Below are 20,511 nucleotides of genomic sequence, written 5' to 3'. Positions count from 1 at the left end.
AAAGATTACTGTAGCAAACACTTACGACACTAAGTGTGTGATAGCAACTGTTCTAAGCACCTTACAAACATGAAATCATGTCCTTTTCCCTCTCAAGTATGTACTCTGGTCATCACCCCCTTTTACAGATAGGCAAACTGAGGCACAGAAAAGTTAAGCAAACTACCCTGAGCATTATAGCCAGTGAGGGGAACAGCCAGGATTTGAATCCCCGTGACTCACTCCATGCCTCTCTCGAGTTGATGCCACTTTCCAGCTGTGTCCAGGAGGGGCCTGGTCTGAAGACCTTGCCCGTCTCCACCACTTGCTGACCCCCGGGCTCCTCAGCTTTCTACTCCCCAGGTGGGCTGTGGAGGCAAACAAGGCCTCAGCTGCAGCCTTTGATGTCCCCTGCCAAGCTGGCACTCTGAGGCCTGGGGGTGCCTCAAGGGATGCTAGGCCAGCAGCTGGGCCGGCCTCAGGGCCAACGTTTCCGTAAACACCCCAGTGAGCCAGCCCTGCGTGGTCAGTCCATGGGCCGCTGGCTTCGAGGGCCGAGGTTTGGCTGGCCCTGCGCGGTTTCCTCCAACATGGCCACCTCCACCCCCTCTGCCTGGCTGGGCTTCCAGTAATGAAGTGTTTTGCTGTGGGGCTAGTGGCGCTGGTGGGACTGGTGGGGCTGCTGGGATGGGGCACTGGGGACTCTGTCCCACTTGTCCCACTTAGGATCCTGGAAGCCCCTCACTGCAGCCTGGGCAGCCCATAGGCCCACGGGTGTCTAAGGAGAAATTGGCCTCTAAGGGGACAAGTCTTGGGCTCTGAGCCCAGAGAGTGGGTGTGGCCGGAATAGACCCTATCTGTCCTTTCTGAGGGGTTGGGAGGTTAGGGAAACAACTTCTTATGCAGACAGAGCCAGGCACTTGGAGATGCAAGGGTAAGTCTCAACCGTGGCCACCACCTCTCCCCACCCAGAGTGTGTGGCTGCAGCGAAGGGGCTGTGGGTGGAGACTGAAGGACCGTCAATCACCAGAGCAGGGGTCCTGAGTGCAACTCGACCCCTGCCCTTTAATTCTCACAGCCACCCTGCTCGGAAACTGAGGCCCAGAGAGGTGAAGTGCCTCGCCCATGGTCACACAGCAAGTGACAGAGCCAGACATGACCAGGTCTCCTCCTTCCCTCTGAACCATTTCCAGCTGACCATCTGAATCCCAGACAGTAGGGACTGGAAGGTGCTTCCTCCAGGCCATCTCTTAGGAGGCAGTATGGCACAGTGGGTAAGAGCACGGACTCAGGGGCCAGCTGCCTGGGTTTAAATCCCAGCTCTGCCTCCTACCTGTTATGTGACCTTGGACAAGCTATTCAATTTCTTGATGCCTCGGCTTCCCCATCTGTGAAATGAGGATAATAATCATGCATCCCCTAGAGGGTTGCTACGAGGACTAAATTCAGCCTTGATGCATAGTAAGCCTTCCACAAATGCTAGTTATTTCTAATCTCTCGCCAGCCTTCCCACTCAAGACCTGGGGAGACACAGGCCCAGAGATGGAGGCAAAACCTGCTGGCGTCTTGCACACATTTGGCCCACGTCTCCTCTGAGAGCACTGAGAAGCTCTCGCGTTTGAGCTGAGGGAGGCCCTGAGAGAAGAGAAGAAGGGAAAGATGCAGGGAGAAGGGGAGGATGGAGAAGGTGCTTGCTCTCTTCTCCAGCCCAGGGCTGGGGAAGGGCAGTGTCAGAGCCCAGGAGAGGAGGGGAGTGAGGCAACATGCTGGGTGACCCTGGGTCCATCCCTTCCTCGTCTGGGTCCCAATCTCCCCTCCTTGAACTCAAAGGGGCTCCTCAGGAGGGCTTCAGGGGCTGCTGAGGGGAGAGGGAGGGCCCAGAACCCCAGCCCAGGGCTCCCACCCTCCCCTTTGTCCCAAAAAACTTTCCTTGTGTGTGTGTTAATTATTTTTATGTGGGATTTTGTTCTGAATGAGGGTCTACTGTCCTGAGAAGGGGACCCTGGGCAGCAAGGAGCAGGGATGGAGCTCCCCTTCCTGCACCTGGGGACCCTGGGGCCCAAGCTGATGACTGGCTGGTGACTCACTCCCTTCTCAGCACATCCTGCCGTCCCATGACTGGGAGCCCCACGGGTGCGGCCCCTAACCAGAGTCCCCCTAACCAAGGTGCTCCCCCCTCGACATGCACAGGGACTGGGAACAATTAACTTGCTCCTCAGGCTAGGCCAGATGTTCACATGGCTATGGGTTTTGCTAACCACATGTGACTCAAGGGCTTCCTCAGGGCTGGAAGGGTCCCAAGAGGCCACAAAGGGCAACCCTGTCATGTCATAGCAGGCGAAGTGGGACCCAGAGAGATGAGGTGACTTGCCTAAGGTCATTTGGGGTAGAGGGAGGAGGGAACCCGTAGTTCTGGCCAACAAAACATGCACAGAAGAGACGAGTGGCATCATTTCTGGTTTGAGGCAGTGAAGGTCCAGTGTGCCTTCTCCACCCCTCCTCTCCAAGGTAACCTTGGAGACTACTGGTCTAGAATGGTGGTTCACAAGCTGCGATGTGTATACAGATCACGTGGGTGTGGGGGATGGTTCTGGGGTGGTGTCTGAAATTCTTCATTTCAAACAAACAACTGAATGATGCGGATGCATCAGGGCACACATCTGAGTAGGGAAGAGCCAGAGGATGCAGCACCAAGATGGGAGAAGACCTCCCAACTTCATTGGAGTACTCACGAGCAAAAATAAACCTTTGCTGGGATAAGCCACTGACATTTGGGAGTTTATCTGTGACCTCAGCAAAGCCTAATGTACTCCGGTTAATACACTGGATAGGGAATTGTCATTTAGCCGGTCAGCCAATATCTACTAAGTTCCTACCATGAACTCATTTTGTGCCCTGGGCGCCTCACTCAAGGAGGCACTCACTCTCCAGGTCCTGCTCGCACAAGCTCAGCACCTGATGGTGAGAGCTCCTTACATTTTGCTCCTCGGGCACCTGTCTTTCTGCATCCTGGTCCCAGTGCTGTAAGTCAGTAGGGGAGACGGGGCTGGAAATGTGGACCTTTTGGCTTACGAGCCTGAATTTGCTTCTGGTTGTGCAAAGAACCATTGTGCTCATTCCAGGGTCTTATTTAGGGAGCTATGGCAGCAGCCAGAAGGGTTCCCTGGACTGTCACATCCCTCTAGTGCCAAACTTGGTAGTTTGGGGGCCTGAACCACAGTAACTAGTCAGCAAACTGGCAGCTCCTGCTGCAGACTTCCAGTGCTTTGAACATGTACGGACGGTTCATCCATCACTCACACTCCCATCATCCGACAGCCTCGTTGCCAGCCCACGTGCTTCCTGAAGTGGCCAGACCCGGGCCGCCTGCTATCCACACTCCCATCTTCTGTTATTTAGGAGAACAAGTGCTAAGTAAAAACACGTGCTCTGAGTCAGAGGGGCCCTTCCAGACAACACTTTTAGTGATGTCTTGTCACCTCCTGGACAATATTGTCATACCTCCATCACTCCCCTTGGGACGCACCGCCCGCCTCACCCCATCACTGGTAGGGGAGGGACTCCTCCTCTGTCATGTGTTGTTATGAACAATGTGCCTCTCTCCGCCTCCTCCTCAGGCCTCGCAATTCCTCCCCTCCAAAACTAATCAAGGGTGATAGTGGTCAGAATAGTAAGTACCTTGGGAGCAGTGAGTACAGTCTTGGAAGGAACTTTCTGAAAATGTATCTTGATCTGGGTGGTGGTTACATGGGTGTGTCCATATGTGAAGTGTTGTCAAGATGTACACTTAAGACTAGTGCACTGTAAGCATTTCTCTGTGTTTATATGTTACCCCTCAATTTAAAAAACATATGCCACAGAGAGCTCTGTGAGAAGGAGCAAAAATAAATAACCACAACAAAACCCACAACATGGGTTTTGGAGTTATTTGGACCTGCACTGAAAATCTGGCTCCGTTTTCTAGCTGTGTGACCTTAGGCAAGTTACTTAACCTCTCTGAACTTAATTGGGTTTTTTGTTTGTTTTTTGGTTTTTTTTGGTTTGTTTTTGTTTTGTGAGGTGTGGACTGTGAGGATTAGAAACTCTTTTTATAAAAAGTACTTAGCACAGGGCTGGCTCCCACTGGGTACTCAATACAGAATCACTTTCGTTGTTATTAAAACCAGTGACCCTAGCAAGGATAGGGTGTGGGAGGGGTCTCCCCTGGGTACAGACAATAAAAGGGGTACAGAGCTCATAGACAATCTAAAGATGAAATATAATTGATGATTTTAAAATTCTGCCATTTGTTATCGCCCGGCGCTGGCAAGTCTAAATAAAGTCAGTCATAAACGACTGCATCCTAAAAGTGTCTTCTATTGGTCTAAGTTCTAAACAATTGTTGTGGTAACTGTTGAATTTTAATAAGATGTAGGTGAGCTTCAAATGAGCACATTTAAGTGTCTTATCCTTTAATAAACATCTTCTCCATGGAAGAAGAATCTGGAGAATTTCTAGGAATACAGATGCCCCCAATCCACGTGGACTCAGGAACTCACATTCACCAAGAGGGTCAGTTCCTAGCAGTTTGGAATCTTTGTGCTCACTTCAAGTGCACTTCCTGTCTCCTGCTCTGTGGTATTACGTATTTCTGCATCTCAATAGTAGATTCAAAGAAACAATGAATGGAGAGTGGTGGTGAAAACAGATACAGGCAGTTCAGTCCTTTCTAGGTGACCCCTGTGGGGTTTTGACTTGTGTTTAAAATTTAGAACATGAAACAGTGTCAGCTGCAAAGGCTCATGGTTTTGCTTGGGGAGGGCCAGTTCTAGTTCATACAGGAAATATATTTGTTTCATCTCACAGTTCTCACTGAGAACGCTTTTGCTGTATGTGAAGGAGATGGGTGTTCAGAAGTGATCCACGCTAGGTGTCAAATACCCTGGGCAAGCCTCTGACTAAAACATAAGCATTCATAAATGAATAACACTATCTCCTTCTCTCCAAGTCTGTGGACACCCCCCGGCCACTTCCTCCAGCCATAAATGATCAAATCCCACATTTTCACCTTCAACCTCCATCCCATCAACTCCCCTTCCAGGGATGGCACCCAATGTCAAGTCACTCTTCTCCCTCACCAATTGCCCATTCTGGACTCCTGTATTGTCCAGTTCCATCACTGAGATTTGGGGTCTGGGGGACCCCAAAGATGGAGGCTGAAGACTTCCTGGCCACCACCTGACACCACCTCTTTTCTTATCTTTGCCAAATTCTACAATCAGAGCTCCTGTCCCTACATCCCCGGCCAGTGACTGCGGCTGCTCCCGGATACTGGTGGGTTGAAGTTCGTATGTCTTACTCCCCAGTGACAACACGGCTCCCTACCACACAGTCAGCTCCAGTCTCTCCGGGGGCCTGGGGCTCCCAGAACAGGCCCAGCAATCCTGCCATCCTCTCCCTCTAGGCCTCTGTATGTGCCGTTGCCTCTGCCTGGAACATTCTGCCCTCTGTGACTCCCTCTTGCCTTGGCTCTCTGAGAAGCCACCTCCTTCAGAAAGCTGTCCCCACCCTCAGTCCAAACAAGGACCCCTGCTCGGCATCCCTAGGAACACCACCTGTCCTCTCCCGCTGTTCTCTCCCCATCTGCCCTTTGCTGCAGACACAGAAGAGTTGGTTGAACTAAAGGAAATGAATTTGGTTCTTCTAGGTCACCAGGATTGCCTAGGTAAGGTGGGCACACATGAGGTCCAGCCCACATGGGCTCGCCCACCGCGGGCCGCCTCCCAGAGCTCAGCAAGCAGGCCGTGCGGAGGCCCCTCGTTGCCAAAAGCAAACAGGCCGCCCGGGGAAGTTTTGCTGTGGGTCACACCCGCCTCTGGATGGCTGCCAATCTTCCTGCCAGAAACCGCAGGCCCGCCGAAGCTGCCCGGAGTCCAGGGCTCGGGAGGACTTGGGTCAGCTCCGCAAAGGGGCTGTCTGCCGAGCACTGCCTGGACCAACAGCCCCCCTCTGGGGTCGAGCAGGGGGTCGGGGGCAGGGCTGAGCAGCAGCTCCAGCAGTGGCTTGGTGAGGCCCTTGTGGGCTGGGAGGAGCCAGAGAGGCCCCTGCCAGCCTGTCACAGGCTCTTGGTGCTGGCACGGCTCTGGCTCTCACACACGCACACACGCACGCACACACGCACGCACAGGCAAGCACCCCTGGGTGGCTGCCACGGTGTCACCTTCAGGTAAATGGGCTCATCTGTGGGAGGATGTGGATGGGAGAGAAACGATGACTGCAAAGGCCAGCGTGTGTGTGTGTGTGTGTGTGCGTGTGTGTGAGCCTGGGAGTGACCTCATAGTCGCCGGAACATTAAGTCTTACAGGTCCTCCCTCCCAGGCTCAAAGCTGGCTCTGTAGGGGACACAGTGACATGAGAGGCACACCACAGACCCACCTCCTGGCCTTCGCCCTCCTCTGCCTCCTCTCCAAGGTAAGGGAGCCCTGGGCCCCGAAAGTACTGCTGGCTTCCTTGGTGTGGTGGGGAGGTGTGAAATCACACCCAAGGGCCCCCTGGAAGAATTCCTCCTGTGCTGGGCTCAGTTCAGTTTCCCTCCCTGGTGCCCAGACAGCTGCCTCTGGCCAGCTCTGCTGTGTGACCTCAGGCAAATCCCCCCTCCTCTCTGAGCCTCCTCTGCTTCTTCAGCTGAATGGGTAGACTGTTCCTGAGGCCTTTGGGAAGATCATTTATCACAGTTCATCTGAATTGCTTAGCACAGGACCTGGAATAGGGCAAATATTTAAAAGAAGATTTTTATGATTATTCCCAATTCCCGTAGACCCTCTGCAAACAGAAGTGAATATTCTCAGTGTAAATGGACAGGTGCTAGACACAGCCTGCTTTGCCTGTGAGTCAGGATTTGAAAGGATGTTGGTGCCTAGCTGACTAGGAAGCTCATACTATAAGGGTATCAATGCTGTGGGGCCCTCAGGCAGTGAGTGACCTGCTCACCTTAGCTGGAGTCAGGTAGGGAGACAGCTCTGTGGAATAAGGACCTTCTCTTATGGGAGATTTTCAAAGGGCTTGTGGAACATGTACCTTGTTTAACCTGCCCAACAATCCCATAAAGAATTATTAATCCCTGTTTTCAGTCAGGGAAAGCTCAGAGAGGGTAAGCAACTTGCCCCAAACCACACAGCATCAGAGCAACAGAGGAGGTGGAGCCCAGAATAGGACTGGGTGTATGAGGGAGGGGACTTCAGTCTGTGCCTCTCCATCCCCATCCTGGACCAAGGTCACAGTTGCCGAACCTGCCATCACCGTAGCAAATCCAGGGTTCCTGGTGTCATGGGGGTTGGCCCCACCACAAGCCATGATCTCACTGTATTTTCATGCTCCTTTGAGGATCACAGGGACTTTTCTTTCCTGGGTCCGAGCAGTGGTTGGAGGAAGGCTGAGAACGCTGTTGGCAACCAACCCTGCTGTTTGTTCTCCCAAAGTGGGTGAGAAAGAATGACACGAGGGAGGCAGACTCGGGTAGTTAGAGCAGGGGACTTGGGGTTCTGGACCTAGGATTAAGTGAAAAGCCAAAATGAAGCCATCCTAGAATCACTGGCCACCTGTCCCCACCCTCCAGTCCTCCCGAGCTCCAGGGAGCCAGGCAGCATCCTGCACGGAACAGGGGGACAGAGTCATCATGCACAGGGAAGCCACAACGATCCTCAGAGAGAGAATTCGAAGTCTTCCAGGCAGGCTGTGAGCTCCTGGGTACAGGCCTGCGGACAGGGGCAGGGAGCAGAGGCCTGGTAACAAGCCAGGTCACAGTGACTGAGAGCTGGCCGTGACCTCATGAAATCACTGTCATGACTCCAAGATAGGTGGTCTCCACCCCGTTTTACTGAGGCAGAAACAGCTCCTTCCCCATGAAACCATGAAGTTCCCAGAGTCACCCAGCAAGTGGTAGAACTTGGATTTCAACTCTGGCCTGGGGTCTGGGGGAAACCAAGTGTGTGATGGAGCAACTTGAATGTTGGGCTGGGCTGGTTAGAAAGGGCGTGGAGACAGAAGGAGACCAGAGAGGGCCTATCTCTCTTTGGCTATGCTGAGACACCCTCCCCGGCTTGTCATCACCCCTCTTGAACAAGTGGGTAAACTGAGGCAGAGGCTTATCTGGCATCAGAGCCACCAGAGGACAAGAGGTAGGTGTGGCAGTTAAGGGCCTGGGCCTTGGGTTCACATGAACTTGGATTCTGATCCTGGCTCTACCTCTTACTGGTGATGTCACTACACTGCTTTAAGCTTCAGTTTCCTCACCTTTAAAATGGACATAGTGCTGGTACCTCACACAGGGGGGTTAAATTCTCACATTAAAGCGCTCATCGCTTGGTTTGCCTGGTGAATATCAGTCACGAGCAACAATATTATCACTGGCCCTGCCTGCATGTTAGGACCTGTAGATCCACCCCCTGCCAAGCTTACCTGGTAGTGAGAGCTCAAAGTTAGAACCCAGGTGCAAAGCAGAGGGCTCATGTCCTGATGCCCCCATTTTCAGGAGGGAGGGAGCCAAGAGCCAGCTCTGGTCAGAACTTCCCTAACCAACAAAGGGAGCTCAACCTCTGGTTTGGAAGGGAACCCCGAAGTCCAGCCAGTTTCTTCTCAGGTCAACTCCCTGTGAATCACCTCTGGATTTATTAAGAGGCAAATTCAGATTCACAGAAAAGGGCCCTAGATGCTGCATTTCTAACAAGCTTCCAGGGCTGCTGATGCTGCTGGTCCAGACCTCATTTGGCCATCTTCTCTAGAATCTGGTATCACCCAATCTCCAGCTTGAAATGCCTGCAGAGATGGGAACTCACTCCCTTGCGAGGCACCAGGCTCAGAGACGCACACTTGCATCTATTATCACCTGCGCCAACTTAAGGGGGGCCCTGCGAGTGCCTCCCAATCTGAGATCCCCACCGGTGGTCAGATTGGGAGCTGAAGGCCACTGAAAGATCTGCAGAACAGAAGTCCTAGGGGCGGGACAAGGTGGGGATTGGCGTAAAGAGGTCATTGCCTATTTTAGGGACACGCAGGATATGTGAGATCATTGATTTTATCTTCCTAAACTGCAAGTCTTCCATCCTCTACATATAACCCTGCAGCCCTCCAAGGATCCACAGACGGGGCCACCAGCAACAACTTGAATTATGCATGCCTCTTGGTCCCTACCTTCCAATGGACATATGGGGAGCCCAGGGCATCTGGTTTCTGGTTTGGTTGTTTCTCGGTCCTGAATGGGGAGGGGCATCAACTTGGGTTGATACCTTGAGCCTGCCCCTGGGGGGGTGGGTCCCTGGCCCAGGTTTTCCCCTAGTACAGGAAAAGTCTATCCCCACCCTGGGTCCCTGGGTCCTCAGTAGGGAAGCAGGCTCCCAGCCCTGCAGCTAACCCCTTCCTCTCTCTGGAGCTCAGTTTCCCCATCTTTACATGGTGGGGGATGGGGGTTAGGCTGGAGCAGAGGTGCCAGTAACCTGGCTATGCACCAGAAGCCCCCAGAAAGCTTGTTAAACCTACAGATTCCGGTGCCCTCCCCCAGAAGTTCTGATTTGGTAAGTCCCCGAGGCGGTGTGGGTGTCGGTATTTTACCAACTTTCCTGGCTGATGCGATGCTCATCCAAAAACATATCTTGGATTGTTCCAAAGATCAAAAACATCCATGATACTGTTTGATTTATTCAGCCCTCAAGAGAAATATCCATGTCCACCTGCTAGAAAATGTATATAGTACCCCATTATCTCAATCCTTTGTTTTGTTGCTTTGGCCTTCCTGTAAGTTCCTAGAAGGCAGAGCCTAAGCCTTTCATGGTAATTCACAATGATGATCATCATCGCTAAATGCATTGAGCATCTACTGCGCACCAGGCCCTGTGCTAAAGGTTTAACATGTGTCATTTCACGCACCCCTCAAAACAATCCTCTGAGTTAAATAGTATTATCCCCTTTTTACAGATGAGGAAATTGAGGCTCAGAGAGCTGAAGTAACTTGCTTAAGGTCACTCAGCTAATAAGGAGTAGAATTAGGACTGGAATTCTAGTCCAGAGCCCTTGCTCGTGACCACAATGCCAAGTTGCCTCTTAGGGAGTGCAGTGGGACCGCCAGGGTTCAAGGCCAGGTCTGTGTGACTCTAGGGCCAAGGTGTGGACCCAACATGCCCAGCCTGGCAGAGAGGGAGCCAGTTGTGAGGGTCGGTCTCACTGCCCACCATGAGCGGCTGAGGCTGAGTGGGGTCTCTGTCTCGGCAGGTGTGTACCCAGCTATGCCCAACACCATGTGCCTGTCCCTGGCCACCACCCCGATGCCCACTGGGGGTGCCCCTGGTGCTGGACGGCTGCAACTGCTGCCGGGTATGTGCACGGCGGCTGGGGGAGCACTGCGACCATCTCCACGTCTGCGACCCCAGCCAGGGCCTGGTCTGCCAGCCCGGGGCGGGCCCTGGCGGCCGGGGGGCCGTGTGCCTCTGTAAGCAGGTTTGCGGGACTGATGGAGGGGGTGTTTGGGGTGGGAGTTGAGGATGTGGGGTCCCAAGAGAAGCCCTCCTCTCTCTACCACTTGTCCTCTTTCCTTCAGGTAGGCCATCCATCCCAGCCAAACCTGGTGACCCAGTTCCCTAGGTCCACTCTCCACTTCCCCCTTTGTCTTTACTCAGATCACACCACCTTCCCCCTTTCCTACCTGTCCAGATCATAGCCAGCTTTCAAAGCCAAGCTCAAAACAACACCTCCGCCCTGAGAAGCCCTCCCAGGTTCTTCAAACCAGAAGTTATTGTCCCTTCCCAGGACCCTCACAACACTCCTGGGAAAATGAAAGTACCACTCTCTATTTAGGGCATAACATGTGTCGGGCACTGTGCTAAGCACTTATCTCCCAAGTCACAGAATCCTCACAATAATCCTATGAGCTCAGTACTTTCAGACCCATTTGCTAGATGAGGAAACTGAGGCTCAGCAATACTAACTGAGATGCTTAAAATTTCCCAGCTGGGGACTGAGTCAAACAGGCTCTAAAGCAACACTCCATTCTGTCTTCCTCTGGAACTGGGAGCCCTTGGACCATAGCTTGAACCCTGACTTTGCTTCTCACTAGCGACCTTGAGCATGTTACATCTTTTACTGCTCTAGGCCTTGGTGCCCTCTGGTGCTTTGGATCAGGGTCTCTCAACTTTGCTCTAGGGACATTTGGGACTGAATAATTCTCTGCTGTGGGGTGCTGTCCTGTGCATGGTAGGACTTTTAGCAACGTCCCTGGTCTCTACCCACAAGATGCCAATAGCACCCCGACCCACAGGTCTTGACAATCTGGGTTCAGCTATTGCCAGATGTCCCCTGGGGAGCAAAATCACCCCCAACTGCTTTAGAGGGGAGAGGGGAGCGACTGCTGTGGGTTTGGTTTTTTTTCTCTTTTTTAATAATAAGCCTTATAGGGCAATTTACCACTCTCAACTATGTGCATATAACACACAAAAAAAAAAGAACGAGAGAGAGAGACTCCCATGAATCATCCACAATAAGTCTGTCTATAAGAAAAAACCTTGTTAAAAAGAAAAACAAAACTTATAAAGTTATCAATAGTAAATCCCTATTAAATGCTTTTTTTTTGATCAGTGGAATATAATAATGAGAAAGGGGTGATGCGTTTTTATAAACTTAGAGATGATTGCTTTAAAAAAAAGTATCTAAAGGAAAAAAATTAGACAAGTGACGCTTAGCTGACAAGGCTGTTAGTTAGATTAGCCACAACACATGTGAGGCACTTGGCAGAATTTATTTATTGAACGTGTGTCTAGCACACAACACATGCCAAGCATTAATGGTTTCACAAATATTACCTCTTTTAATCTTACAACAACCATATGAGATAGGTACAGATGTTATCCCCATTTTGTAAATGGGAAAAAAAAAAAAGAGGTACAGAGAGGTTAAGTTACTTGCCCAAGGTCACACAGCTCATAAGAGGCTGAGCTGGGATTTGAATTCAGGGAGCTGCCCCCACAATCTTTGTTTTCATCACTCTACTGCCTGATGCTCAGCAGATAATTAGTACATAGTGGCTGTCATTGTCACTAACTTTATTAAGGGGCTTTTCTTATTCCACCTTGATTCAGACTTCAGATGCTAGGAGGCCAGGATTTACTTGGTCCTTGCTCCTTCCTGCAACTTCCAGCCCTGGTCAGGGGACACCGTGAGTGGGTGCTCAGGAATGTATAATGACAGGAACCAAATTGGGAAGCGGGGAGCTGGTGACGCCCACAGGTGACCCAGAGACCTGGAGACGTCACAGAGGCTGCGTCCCGGTCCTGGCTCTGGAGGGAACGTGCTGCCCCCATCTCCCCGCTCTCTGACTGGTGGGACAGCCCTCCTCTGAGGGCTCCCTCCGAGCTGCGTTCGTGTCTATCGGGAGCTCCTGCTCCTGACGCGGGAACCGCAGAGCTACCCCGGCTCAGCCACAGGCATCTCCTTCCTTCCCGTGCCTCTAACTCTGGAGTCATTCTTGACTTCCCGTTTTTTGTTCACATCCCACACAGTTCCCAGCAGTAAAGTCTCCACAATCCTTACAGAATCCAGCACTGCCCAGTCCCTCTGCTGCTACCCCTGGTTTGAGCGAGCCCCCTCGTCACTCCTCAGGATTTGGCAGAAGCCCCACAACAGTCTCCCCGCTTCTGTCCTGGCCCCTGGTCTGTTCTCAACTCAGCAGCCTGAGGGCTTCTTAATACATAAATACACACTACGTCCCTCCTCTGCCTGAAAGCCCCCACAGCTCCCCACCTTCTCAGGGTAAGAGCCAAAGCCATCTCAGGGTCCAACAAGACCCCGCAGGATCCTGCTCCTATTTTCTCTCTAACCTCATCTAACTCCCTCTCTCTCTCCTGCTTCTGCCCCAGCCACACCAGCTGCTCCTTAAAGTCCCCAGGAATCATCCCACCTCAGGGCCTTTGCACTGGCCCTTCCTGCTGCCTGCATTCTTTTCCCCAGATATCTGCATGGCAAGTTCCCACACCTTCTTCACATCTCTATACAAATATCACCTTGTCTGTGAGGCCCTCCCTGATCACTATATTTAAAAACTACAACCCACTCCTTAATCCTGCCCTTTTTAATTTTTCTAGCACCAATCACCATCTGACATCACAAACTCTATTTACTGCATTTCCCCTAGAATGAAAACTCCAATGAGGGCAGGATTTTGGCCTGTTCTCATCAATGCTGTATCACAAGTTGCCTAGAACAGTGTTTGGTAGGCACACAATAAATAATTGTTGAATGCATGAATAAAAAAAACAGTTCCAGTGGGGCTAGCAGTAATGGGTACCATTTATGGAACATGTGAGTAGGTACTTTATAAACATGATTTCATTTTATCCTTAATAATGAGGTAGGTCCTATTATTACTCCTATGTTGCAGATAAGGGAACTGGGGCTCAGAGAGGTTAAGTCACCTACCTGAAGTCACACAGTGTGCAAGTGGCTGAGGGTAAAAACAAACAAACAAAAAAACCCTGTTTTTCCTTCTCCTGCAAGGGACTCTCAGAGGGAGAAAAGGATGCAGAATTCACCAGATGAATAGATTGTGCCCTGAAATTATTTGAGGGAGGCTTCTGGACAAGGGGGGCCATTTAAGAGGGCCTGGAAGGAGGAGTAAGGTTTTGGTAGCTACACATATGTGTATGGGTGGGGGGATCCCAAATCGAAGACATTTGGAGGTGACTCGTGGTGTCTGGGCTGGACACACAGACTCCGGGGTGGGGAGTGGCTACCCAGGGATCACTACTCCCCACCCCGACCACAACCAGCGCTGAGCTGGGGGACCCAGGAGAGGTGTCAGGAAGCCTTGCTAAAATCATCACCCGCTGGCTGACTTTCCTGAACAATTCCTCTGTTGACCAGATCACCTCAGTGACCAGGAGGCTCCAGGGCTGCGGTCCCAGGAGTCAGGCTGGGAGACCCGGGCTGAGGGGTCTGGATTAAGGTGCAGCTGCCCCTGCGGGTTGGAAACCAGTGGCCACGTGGTCCAGGCTGAAAGGGCAGGATATTTTTGGTCAGGGCTGTGGGCTGGAAGTAGCAAGGAGAAGGGGCTGGCTTTCCCTAGAGGAAAAGCATCACCTACTCCTGTTTAGTGAACATCTACCATGTTCCAGGCTTGGGGCGAAATGTTTTAAGTACACGAGCTCATTTGGTCCTCCAGTGGCCCTGTGAGCAGGGTACTGAGGCTCCGAGAGGTGATGTAACTTGCCTCAGGTCCCACAACTAGCAAGCAGGGAACTGGGATTTGAACCCAGATTTTTGTGGTTCCAAAATTCCTACCTGTATATGGACCTCTTCGAGGTTTTTCTCAAAAGACCCAGGACAACCTGCTTACCCGTGAGTCCTCTCCCCCAGACCCAGCTAAAGCGCCAGCCTCAGCTCCAGGAAACTGCCCTGATTGTTCCCTTCTCTGCACCTCCTGAGCAGCTCACACACACCTCCCCAGGGCTCTTACCTTCTCCTGTCTTGGAGATGGTGACATTCACATCTGTCCCCTGCACTGGCCCTTGAATCCCTCTGGGTAAGGACTGAGCCTTAGTCCTGTCTAGGGGCACAGTGGTTGGCACACAGGAGGGGCATGGTACACATCTCTGAAATCATAAGGAGTCGGAAGTGTTTTTATCAGCGTCCCTCACGTGCTAAGCCTTGTGCCAGGCATTTGTGCAAAGGGCATTTCCTGCGGTTCTGTGTATCCCGTCTACACTCTAAGCTGGCACGGGGGATCCTAGCATGAACACTCTCGGCCCCAGCCCTCAAAGAATTCATGTCCAGTGGAGGAAGAGGTCGTAATGATGCCCATATCTTGAGGGCTTCAGCCAAAGAGTGTTTCTTAAATATCTACTGTATGCCAAGCATTGTGCTAGCTGCTGTGTACACGTTATTTCATGTCACTGAAGATGCAAACTACTGTTTTCATCATTGCTACTGTTAGGGAGATTCAGAGAAGTCATTAACCCCAAGTCACACAGCCAGCAAGTTAAGCTCTGACCTGACAGGGATGACTATAAAACAGCAGATGGACAAGGAACGTTTGTTGCATGAAATCCCAGTGTATGTACAATAGTGGTAATATTGTATATATCTAAAAATAGATATGATTATTAATACATAATAATTATACTAACAAGAACAACAGAGCAGCTAGGATCTATTGAAGGTTGCCTTCATATTGTATTCATTACAAATATCATTTCACTTTGTCTGTACCACACCCTGTGAGATAAGTACCATCATAACCCATTTTGCAGGTGAGGAAAAGCAAGAAGTGAGGTCACTTAGCCAAGGTCAATAGCCAATAAAGGAGCTGAAACCAGGCGAGTCTCCCCTCAAAGCCAGGATGTAGGAGGCTGCACTTTCTTCCTGCAGGTGCCCAGGATAGGATGGCCGCGGGGTGGGGTGCAAATCTGGGGGCTGGAGCCTCTTGGCAGCGCTCAGATTCCATAAGGGCACTGCACCCTGTGGGATCTGGACCAGAGAGGACCCTGTGGAGGATGTGGCCGGCACAGCCCTGCCCAGGGAGAAGCTGGGGGTCACTGATGGGGGTCTGGTTTCTCCCTTGCAGTTGGAGAGGATGACGGCAGCTGTGAGGTGAACGGCCGGGTATACCGGGATGGGGAGACCTTCCAGCCCCACTGCAGGGTTCGCTGCCACTGCCAGGATGGCGGCTTCACCTGTGTGCCGCTGTGCAGCGAGGACGTGCGGCTGCCCAGCTGGGACTGCCCCCACCCCAGGAGGGTTGAGGTCCCAGGCAAGTGCTGCCCGGAGTGGGTGTGCGACCAGGGAGCGGGGCTGGGGGCCCAGCCCCTCCCAGCCCAAGGTGAGTGCCCGGCTGGTCCAGGGCCGCTCGGAGTGGGAGGTGGGAAGATGGGCAGGGCTTCTTAGGTGCCAGGACATCTGGACACATCAAAGCCAAGGTTTTACTGACAAAAGCTCGGAGGGGGCGGTGGCTGAGGAGACAGGTAAGCAAATAGAGAGTCACAAGACCTCTTTAAAACTGACAAAACAGGAAGCGGCGGTACACGTATATAATTTTAAATCATAAACAATCAAAAATAAAAATTGGTGGTAGAGTGGGAGGGGAAAGGAGGGTTAGGATGCTTGAACCAAATTCTCACATTTCATAGCAGGGGTATAATATAGGCGTGTATTATTATAATATACACTATTATTATACTAATAATATGCATATAATATATTGATATTTATATTATTATATATTCTTGTATTATATAATATTAATATAATACAATTTAACTATTATATAATATTATTAATATGTCATTATTGGAGTTTATCAAAAGAGGAACTCAAAATCGAACCAGGCAGAAGTAGCTGCCTCTGAGAGGTGGGCCTAGGGCTGGGCTGGAAGGACAGTGACCTCATGGTATAAACCCTTCAGTTTTAGAGATTATCTTTTTTTTAACTTTTAAAAAGAAATTGGAGGGGGAGGTGATTAGATTTATTTATGTATTTATTTATTTATTTTAATGGAGGTACTGGGGATTGAACCCAGGACTTCGTGCACGTTAAGCAGGCGCTTTACCACTGAGCGATATGTACCCTCCCCCCTAGAAATTATGTTATTGTCACATCATCAAAATTGCTATTATTATATGAATATGAATTTTTGAAGGCAACCAAAAAGAGGGCATTTGTTCCCTGGAAGATGGGGCCACCCGAGGGGCCATAGAGCAAAGTAGGTTAAGCATGGAGTCTGCCCGGTTCTAAGCCCAGCTCCTCTACTTCCTAGCTGTGTGACTCTGAAAGAGTTGCTTAACTTCTCTGTGTCTCGGTTCCTCCAGCTGTAAAAGGAGAATGAGAGCATCGACCTCGGGGAGCTGTGGTGAGGACTGATGAGTAAATAAATACAAGCCAGGCCGTCATGACAGTGCTTGGCACACAGCGCTTATTATTCCTACCCTGGCATGCGGTACATCTGTTTAAATACATAGGCGAATGCCAGGGGGTTTGCCTTATGTATACAAAGCAGGATAGAACATCGTATATGCAATCTGATCTCCAGTGTGTATGCATATGGGCGTCTACAGCTACATGAACACATACACACATACATACTGCACACGTGTGTGTAACACAGGGTTTCTCCACCTGGGCACTAGTGACCTTTGGGTCAGGTCACTCTTCGTTGTGAGGGCTGCCTTGGGCAGTGTAGGACCCCTGCTAGATTCTAGTTGCCCCCACCCCCTGTTGTGACCACTAAAAATGTCTCCGGATGTTGCCAAGTATCCTCCAGGGGGTAAAATTGTCCCGTTAAGAACCACTGGTTACAAAGGACCAGAAGGAAGGACACTAAAATATTAACAGAACAGAATAAGACTGGAGGAGGAGGAAAAGCTAGACCACGGTGGATCTGCTACCTTGCCCCAGACACAGCCTTGCAACCACCAGCATCCTTGCCGCCAGGTCACGGCACCACCACACACACAGGCCCCAACCTCCATCCTGTAAGATGCTGCTTATCACAGGAGTTGTGGAGGATACAGAAATGAGACACCCCCGTTTACTGAGGGACCATCATGGTCCCACCATCATAGCTGCCTAATAACCAATATCTATGAAGTGCTTACAAGTACCAGACACTGTGTTAAGCACCTCACCTCCATTGTTTTATTCAATCCTAACAATCAACTATTAGGAAATTTACAAAGGAAGAAACTGAGGTCCAGAGAGGGTAAGCAACATGACCAAGATTGTACCGCAAACCAGAGGGTGGATTTAGCTCCCTAACTCTGCCATGCTGACCCCTTTCTCTCCTCTAGGACCTCAGTTTTCTGGCCTTGTCGCTCCCCCACCCCCTGGCATCTCCTGCCCAGAATGGAGCACAGCCTGGGGCCCCTGCTCAACCACCTGTGGGCTGGGTGTGTCCACCCGAGTGTCCAACCAGAACCACTTCTGCCGCCTGGAGACCCAGCGCCGTCTGTGCCTACTCAGGCCCTGCCCATCCACCAGGGTCCGCAGCCCCCGGAACAGTGCCTTTTAGAGCCAGGCTGAGAACAGAGACTCGGTGTCCACCTCCCCCAGCTGGCAATCTTGGCTGCAGACAACAGTCCAGCTTGGGTCCACCCTCCGGGTCCTGGAGGAAAAGAGTGTTTCAAGCCAGCAAGTCCATCTGAACTCTGAGATCCAGAGGAATGCATGCCCTAGTCCCCCTTCCTCTAACTCACAGCCTGGGAAGATGGCCAGGTTTCTCCTGGTCCATTCCCAGCCCATGCACAGCCTTTATCAAAGATGTGCACGAGCTAGCTTTACAGGACATGGGGCAACCATCTCACCCTTAATCATTAGACTGAGGCAGGTGCCAGGCTGGATGGGCTCTTTTTCTAGGGGCATGGTGAAGAGGGGCACAGATATTCTGAATCTCCTGGTTCCTTTCCTGGAGGGATGCAAAAACGTCCCTGCATACCTGCCTATGCATGAACTTACATGTCAGGCTTATGCTGTCTGAGAAAGCCCTCCCTCCTTACTCTGGGCAGAATTCAGGGGCTGAATGCTTTGTAAAAAAATCACAAGGTGAAATCACACTGTCTTGAAGAAACTCAGAAAAGAGGCCTTAAAGTGACTCATTAAACCCAACCTGTATTAGTAACAATTAACCTTTCTTGAGCCACTGCAATGTGCCAGGCACCAAGCTAGACACTTTATATAGGTCGGTGCTTCGGAACATTTTTGACTAGGGAAAAGCAGGGGAGAATGAAAAATACCTCCCAAAGACTGGAAAACATGGCCTGAAATAAACCAACCCACGTGTGAAATTCCATTTGAAGTCTCATGTTTTATTGCTTAAAAAAAAAACCTTACATACAAAAGTTATTTCCTCTTCTGTGATCTACCTGAGTTTGTTTAAAAATAAAAACTGTGTCTTCATCAGGATCTAACCAGGATATCAGAAAACACTCTTGGTATTCAAACAGGGATTTCTTCTTACTGGACTAATTTTTATTAAGGGACGATGCAGACACAGTTAAACGCACAGGTCTTAAGCGTATGGCTTCGCGAGTCTTTCCAAAAATCCACACCTAGGTAACCAACACCTCACTCAAGGTATAAAACATTTCCATCATCTCAGAAAGTTCCTCTGGCTCCTTCCCCATCATCCCCTCTACCCCCAAAGGCAACCACTATTCTGATTTCTATCACCATAGATAAGTCATGTAGAGTCATACAGTAGCTGTTCTTTAATGAGCGGCATCTTTCCCTCAATACCAGTCCTCAGGGTGGAGGGGCGGAGGGAGGGCAGAGCGCAGAAGCTGGGACCAGAAGGTGGAAGATGGACTCACACAGGGTTGTCTGCCAGGAGCAGGAGCCACCGTGGAGATGCAGCCTTGCAGAGCTAACAAAAAGCAGATGGAGATGGGGAGACAGTTTTCTTCTACCCCCGAGTTCCCAGTAGTGCCCCCCATTGGTCCAGCCTACTGGGAAGGTGAGGGAGCCTGGGAATGCAGTGCCTTGAAATACAAAGCAGAGCTGGGGAAGGGCGATTCCAGGTGGTAAACAACCTGCTCCCCAGTACAGCTGCCTCCAGCACTTCACTCGGGTACCACCTCCTCCAGGAACCCCAGTTTGAGAATCTGAGGCAGCATTTGAACCATTTGATCTTCACAAAATATAATTAACTCTGGTTCCAGATAAGGAAACAACTTGGAGACATGCTCTGTCCAAAAGCTGGCTTATAGTTGCGGTAGGATTTTAGTCCAAGCTGTTTATCAGACTCTCAAGGCTGGTGTTCTCTCACAGGCTTGAGAGTTTTATGGATCTGATCACACATTGCCCAGAACAATTCTGATAACATCCTGAGACCAGGATGAGAACAAGGGATCTTCATGGAACTATTCTACATGCGTGGCACTCTCTGCCAAGAGCTCTACCCACATGATCACCCTTGGAACATCCCTAAAGGACAGTGCTACCCACATTCCCATTTTAGAGATGGGTAAACTGAGACTCAAAGTGAATAATAAGTTGCTCAAGGATTGTGCTGCTGGCCTCTGGGCCAGGTTCGCTGCAAGGCCTGTGATCTCACTATTGAGAAACTGTGGGTTCAGCCAACCTGCTTGGTCCCAGCTGCTGGTTTCCTGCTGTGATCTCAGGGAGGGTACTTCACTTCTTTGTGCCTCAGTTTCCTTTTCTCTAAAATGGGGATAGTGGCAGGACTCAACATAAGGCTGTTGAGACTATTATGTGATTTAAATCAAAATTTTTGTTATTATTATCTTGACCTCTTAGTGCTTTAACTTTTTCATCTGTAAAATGGGCATAAATGGTAGTGCCCACCCTATAGGACTTCCTCCCACGGAAGCCCAGAGCCAGAGGTGCCCAGCCCAGCCACGCCCATTATATAGGTAAGTTGCATCCGTGATAGTCAAGTAACAATAGTGCATTTTTTCTTGCCATTGTAGAATATAACATTGTGTGAATACAGCACATTTTATTTATCCATTCTACTCTTGGTGAGCATTTGGGACATTTCCAGTTTGAGGCTATGATGAATAAGGC

General features: G+C 50.6%; 1 protein-coding gene across 3 annotated transcripts; it reads left to right on the top strand.

The window, feature by feature from the left end:
- The first annotated feature begins 6,016 nt into the window (after nt 1-6,016).
- CCN5 (cellular communication network factor 5) lies at nt 6,017-18,758 on the top strand. Of its 3 annotated transcripts, none has more exons than XM_010977722.3 (5): nt 6,017-6,184; nt 6,337-6,429; nt 10,222-10,438; nt 15,560-15,814; nt 17,778-18,758. In XM_010977722.3, the coding sequence occupies exons 2-5, from the start codon at nt 6,370-6,372 to the stop codon at nt 17,996-17,998; spliced, it is 753 nt and encodes a 250-aa protein (XP_010976024.1). In that variant the 5' UTR covers nt 6,017-6,184; nt 6,337-6,369; the 3' UTR covers nt 17,999-18,758. The 3 variants fall into 3 exon arrangements, with proteins under 3 accessions (XP_010976024.1, XP_010976025.3, XP_064331722.1); XM_010977723.3 differs by having other exon boundaries at nt 6,315-6,429; XM_064475652.1 differs by lacking the exon at nt 6,017-6,184 and having other exon boundaries at nt 6,213-6,429.
- Nucleotides 18,759-20,511: the final 1,753 nt, after the last annotated feature.

The sequence above is a fragment of the Camelus dromedarius genome, chromosome 18 (assembly GCF_036321535.1).
Source record: "Camelus dromedarius isolate mCamDro1 chromosome 18, mCamDro1.pat, whole genome shotgun sequence".
Taxonomy (NCBI): domain Eukaryota; kingdom Metazoa; phylum Chordata; class Mammalia; order Artiodactyla; family Camelidae; genus Camelus; species Camelus dromedarius.
This window is presented reverse-complemented; position numbering and strand designations above follow the sequence as displayed.

Coding starts and splice junctions, on each gene's coding strand:
- CCN5 (XM_064475652.1), top strand. CDS start 6,229: ATGACTGCAAAGGCCAGCGTGTGTGTGTGTGTGTGTGTGCGTGTGTGT. Junction 6,430..10,221: donor TCCTCTGCCTCCTCTCCAAG/GTAAGGGAGCCC, acceptor CTGTCTCGGCAG/GTGTGTACCCAGCTATGCCC. Junction 10,439..15,559: donor CCGGGGGGCCGTGTGCCTCT/GTAAGCAGGTTT, acceptor TCTCCCTTGCAG/TTGGAGAGGATGACGGCAGC.